This window comes from Malaya genurostris, chromosome 3, assembly GCF_030247185.1.
Source record: "Malaya genurostris strain Urasoe2022 chromosome 3, Malgen_1.1, whole genome shotgun sequence".
NCBI classification, from domain to species: Eukaryota; Metazoa; Arthropoda; class Insecta; order Diptera; family Culicidae; genus Malaya; species Malaya genurostris.
Window position 1 is genome coordinate 227,337,068 of NC_080572.1, and position 6,000 is coordinate 227,343,067.

At 39.4% G+C, this 6,000-nt stretch overlaps 1 protein-coding gene across 2 annotated transcripts in view; it reads right to left on the reverse strand.

Moving 5' to 3' along the window:
- Positions 1 to 5,789, reverse strand: part of LOC131435601 (putative mediator of RNA polymerase II transcription subunit 12) — a 117,363-nt gene extending 111,574 nt beyond the window's left edge. The window contains exon 1 of one of the 2 annotated variants that reach the window (XM_058603662.1): positions 5,264 to 5,776. In XM_058603662.1, the coding sequence (XP_058459645.1) occupies positions 5,264 to 5,281 (18 nt within the window). In that variant the 5' untranslated portion in view covers positions 5,282 to 5,776. Of the gene's footprint in view, positions 1 to 5,263 lie in introns of both variants that reach the window. The other variant, XM_058603664.1, reaches the window with a different exon arrangement.
- Between the last annotated feature and the right edge of the window lie 211 nt (positions 5,790 to 6,000).

Below are 6,000 nucleotides of genomic sequence, written 5' to 3' on the forward strand. Positions count from 1 at the left end.
CTACTAAACAGAATTTTTTCAATGCACTGAAAAAACTTGAGGTAAAAAATGATGAATAAGAGCATGAGTCTTCCTATCCAGTTTCTCGTCGGGCTTACCGTAGTAAAGAATTTTCGGACAATATTGACACGTAGCTAGTTGATTGTTGTACGTGACCAGTGATTTACACGGAAGCTTAGTATTCTGACCAACAGTCACCTGACCGTTTTTTAGCTCCTGGATAATCAACGTACGTCTTAAAAGATACTGAAGAAAAAATTTTGTATCACTCTTCTTTCTTCAATGGAAGACTGTTTTCCTACTGCGACATTTTACTTCGAACAAAAGCATCACTAGTTTAGCAAGTCAGTTCAGCGTATGATTCGCTATAAGAAAGTAGGTGACTTTCTTCCTAGAGTAAATACAAGCACAGCAACAGAGAAAATGGATTCTTGCAACACTCGAAACATCTAACTTTGACTCTACGTGAGAATGTTATAAAATTGAAAGCGAAAAGTGTAGGAATGCTATGCGAAACACGAAATAATTCGTAGACGCTCGAATGCTAAAAAAGGGGGACAGAACGCAAATCGGCTGAATGTTGTTTTTTTTTGCGCTCATTTGGTACGAACTGCGCACTGCGACAGTTCACAAAATTGATTATTTTCACTTCCAATTTGCAAATTTCAACAGTTAAATAGCTCTTTTGTACTCTTACACTACAAATGGTTCACAAAATAAATCTCGCCGTAAATTTTTCCCACGCCAGTGCGAGCACAGCGTAAACTGTGAACGGCGTAAAAACCAATATGCAAATGCTGGAAGAAAAGTAGCAATTCTTTATGAAAATTAGTGGAGGCTTTAAAAAAAATCGAATAATTAAGTCACTTTTGGAGTGCTGTGTAAGTGCTGGTATTTTTTGGCAACACTGTTTTTGACAGTTCATGCGTGTATCGTGTCTTGTGTCATTGTCAAACTGGTTCAGTTTGGTCAATAATTTAATCATGAATCGACAACGTCTAACATTTGGTGAATGGACGCTGACAAAGCACTTTTTTATCGAAAAACTGTGTTCAGCGACGAAGCTCATTTCTGGTTAAATGGATACGTCAACAAGCAAAATTGCAAAATTCAAATTCTGGAATAAAGACCAGCTAGAAGAATTGCAAGAACTACCAATGCATCCCAAAAAAGTTATTGTTCGATGTAGATTATGGGACGGTGGCATCATCGGACCGTATTTCTTCAAAGGCAACGATAGGCGGAACGTTACTGTGAATGCCGAGCGCTATCGTCTTTTTTGCCAAAAATGGAAGAATTGGATAAGACGGTGCCACATCCCACACGGCACGCGAAACAACGACCAAATTAAGAGCCGCCTTCGGTGAACAGTTTATCTCACGTTTAGGGCCCGTCACGTCTTTGGACTATTTCTTGTGGGGCCATGTTGAGGTTTATGGACGCACTGGAAACCAATATTGTACCATTTATTCGTTAAATACCGCCCGATATGTTCGAGGAAGTGTACCAAAGTTGGACCATGCGCATGGTCTATTTAAAGCGGAGCCGCGGCCAAGGTTTGCATGAAATCTTCTTAAAACATTAAATTATATTGATCGATTCCAATAAAGATTTCATCAGCTTTCTCAATTTCTGTTTTTTTTTTAAATAAAATCCTATACCTCTTAAAAATTAGAGCTGTGCGCCGCCGCGCCACGCCGCCGCCGCCGATAATTTCGACACGCCGCCAATTTAAGAAAAAGATGATCAGCGCGCCGTTTATCCCATTTTAATCGTGCCGCCGATAATATTACATCAGCCGAAAAAATGATTTTGTCAATGTGGAAAATTGTTTACAGTTTTCATGAAAATTCATTGAAAATTACAGTACAGTCACTTTCCTTCTACTTATACTGAAACTCAGTACTACCGTTGTCAACCGAGGCCAATGTCATTTGATTCAAAGTCTATTTTCTGTCTTTATTTAAAAGGTTTTGAGCTATTGGCACATTATCGCAACATTATCGGTCGCGACATCTGAAAATGAAAAATGGAACCAAGAAAAGGAGGGTTCTTCCGAAAAAAAATAATGTTAGGTTTTTTCGGATTTACAATTTTTTTTAGAAACCAGTGTAGTGTTGATTTCTCGGGAACTAGAATGTTTAGCGATCGAGTACCATTTATTTTAGATACTTTATTTGTTATTTCCAGGCATTTGAAAAATGGTATTGAACAAAGTTTCATGCTCCATTCTAAATAAACGTTAGTTTTCGCACAATAAATTAAGATCAACGTTACCAACTCAAAGTAAAAACATTTTCTTCTACTTCTACTATGACTTTTCAAAAGAATTTAACTGTTTTTATAAGAAATCGTTACAAATGTGAAGTAATTAAAATTTGAATTTGTTAATTTGATATTATTTTTGATATCTGAATGAATTTGAGCGCCAAATCGATTTTATGTTAATTACATACGTACGAAAAAGATATACTTATTTTTTGAGTTGATAAAACGATTTTTATACATGATAATTATCAACTATGTAAAAAGCGATTTGAAAAATAGTTCCGAATAAAACTTCATATTTCTTGCTAATAATAAAAAAAACCCTTTGTATATGAATGAAATATTTATTTAAACAATAGTCAACCATCCCCAAATAATCGCACTTATACTCATCTCAATTTCTCTTCTAATTCGATGCATTCGAAACCATTTACCATCTCTATTCACTACGTTGGCTTTAATGGATCACATAAACATTAGGATCTTTGATTGTAGGTCGACAAAACAATAAGATAGAGAAATTGTCCTGTGTGAATCAATATTAAAATTTTTAATATGTTTATAATTGATTACGCCGAATCGCGCCGCCTCCGCCGCCGATGTTTTCAGGAAACAGCGTCACGCCGATTCGCCGCCGCCGCTGGTCAAAAAGACGTTTCAGCCGCCGATGTTGACATTTTTGATCGGCGCACAGCTCTATTAAAAATCACCCTTCACCTACTCAGTAGGAAACGCAAAAATGAAATGTCCATCGTCGCGGGTACGAGAAAGACGTCTGCGTCATGAGTTTTCTTTGCGATACGCGTTGATAGCATACATTTCGGAGAACTTAAATTTTGAACTATTTAAGTTTACGTTATACAATCGAAAATTTGATCATAAATTGCTGATCATATTTTCGATGGTATGTAAGAAAAATTATGTTGTTGCGCTCGATACAGCAAAGAATATTCATGATCAAAAACTTATCACTTTTCTAGAGGGTAAATTTTCGAAAGGTGCCCCCATAGTGAAGTTTGACGTCACAATATCGTAAAACTATGGGAAATGCAATAGAAAGTGAAATGCACATTGAAGAACTTAGAAAAACTGGACCGCGAGTTAAACTTCAACACGTCTGAGCTACTGGCCCTAGAAAAAAATTGCCGCATGCTCAGGCCCTGACCAAGAAGAATTCTTATAGCGTTCTGTACGTTAAGAATCAGCAGTGAAGTCTGTAGTTCAAATTTCCCAGAAGGGTAACTTTCAAGACCCATAGGTGTTTGTTTTTAGGAGATTTGTTTTTTCAGCAGGGATTACTCTATTCTCTGAAAGTCTCCAGAACAACGCTTTCAAATAGTGGAAATTTATTTTCAAAATCAGTGTTTAATTAAAACTGTTTATAGCAAAGATAAACCACACACCATTCAAGAATTCCCGATAAATGTACTGTTTGGTACGATCTATGGGCAGATGAAATCATCGATTCTTATTTCTTTAAAAATATAGGAAGGACGACGCGTTACCGGAATGGAAATGGAAATCGATACAGAACCATGACCAATGTATTTTTGTTGCCAAGATATGGATGTAGACGAAAGAGGATGGTGCCACTTGTCATACTGCGGCCGAAACAATCGATTTATTGAAAGAACATTTCAACGACAACATTATTTCGAGAAATGGACCGGTGAATTGCCCTCCGCATTCGTGTGATTTGACGCCACTCGATTAAATGTTAAAAGCCAAGAAATTATCTGCCAAATAAAAAAAATGGCCATTTCGTAATTTATTTAAATTTAAAATCACCAACACCATTTACATAGGCAACTTTCCTAACACAAGCCATACAATTTCGATCAACTTTCTCGACAAATTCGGCCTTTGCCAGAAAAAAGTATGCCGAAACGCTAATGATCAAAAGAAAAACAGTTCTAGGAGAAATGAAACCTAAGTAAATGGTTGTGATTAAAAAAAATGCAACTGTGTCTAAATAGAAGCACGAAGAAATATTTGTAAACTGCTTTATTTTCGAAGTTGGCATACCACAAACAAATTTGTGAAAGTGCTCAAACTATCCTAAACTATATCCCGACCCATTCACCGAGTAACGCACAAAAGAAAGCCATTGAATTCAGCTCCTTTATTCGGAAGGAGAAAAAAATTTCGATCCCCATGCAAATGACAATTCAATCGCAATGCTTTCTACAGCCAAACAATTTGTTCGAAGTGTTTGCCCCAAACTTTAGCAGCACTCCACCCGGCCAGCAAGCCTCCCAGTTCTCACAGTGCGCTCGTAGGTCGTAAGTAATCTTCATCAACGGCGCTGTTGGAGAAAAGAAAGCACTCCAATCCACACGTTCAAGTTCAAGATCTCGACAGGGAGTGCGCGGTGGCTCGTCATCGACAGTAAGAAAATATATACGCACACATACACACGCACACACACACGCCGGCAAGACGCCGATGATGCATGCACATTAACCCATTCGCCACTTTGGTGCTTTGAAATTCGCTTGATGCTTTCCATTCTATTTTCCAGCCCCGATCCGGACTGTATGGTTCGGGCTTGGATTCATACGTGACTGACTAGACGGATGGAGCTATAATTACATTTTAGCATACATCGAGAAACATAACTGTAAACAGCTGGGGCCCAGCCCGCACCTCCGACTTCCGACAAAAGCACCATCGCTCCAGTCAACTCGCATTGCCAATTATAATCAGCATGATATCTAGGTATGCTTGATGGTGCGATGCGATGAATGCAACATGATCACTTTTGAACCCCCAGACTTCCCTGCTGTTGCTGCTGCTGCTGCCGAAGCCAAGGAGGAGACTTGAATGGGCGCAGCGACGAGAAGCCTGTCCCACCTAGTTAGAGGCCACTATGTATGGAAATGTGTTACACACTTTGAGTACGAAATTTAAATTGCATTATGGACTGTAGACCGGTAGAAATTGTCGTCACTTGAATATCGTTCTTATTTTGCTACTGGTTCGTTCATGCACTTACCACTAAAAATAACTTCATTTTCACGTTCTGTCGGTATCACTTTGAACTTGAACTTCTTCCCGCTAGCAGATGTAGATCAGCATTCGCTTCCAGCAGCTAATGATACGCTAGGCCAAAGTACCAATTTCACCACCAAAAGTTTTCCTAACACTTGGAAAAAATTCTTCTCTGGTCAGAACACTTCTCAAAAAGCGGCTAACTCCCGCAGCTACGATATTTTTCTTCGCTCTCCTTTTCCTTTCTTTTTTGTGTCGAAAAATCAGACTCAATGATTCGCTTAAAGTTCACACCACTGACCACTGGATCCGTGCCCTGGTTCTGGACTTGTTCTTCGGCAAACTGGATCTTCCTCTTTCAAAACACAAATTCTACTGCACAGCACACCAGCGGGCGAAGGCTCCAAATCTACCAATCGAAACAATGCGCAAGTTGCGCTGACCAGCCAAGACAACAAAAAAAAGCGGAGATCCGTCGTTCCCTGACAACTGTTCAAATCGGACTGTGCGTTCCAATGGGCCAGCCATCTAGTTTTAACATCCGCTTTGGTGCGATGCGCGCTGGGTGTGTTTCACGGCCAGGATGAACAACCGGCCCGTCTCGTTGGTTGGGGCTTCGCACGATGGGGCTATGCTACAAAACGTTGCAGGTGAATCGTAGGGAAGAAATGAACCATCGCGTGCCGATCGGTGTGCGTCGCATGCTTTACGTTTTAATTTTCAGGAACAAGTTTCCAAGCC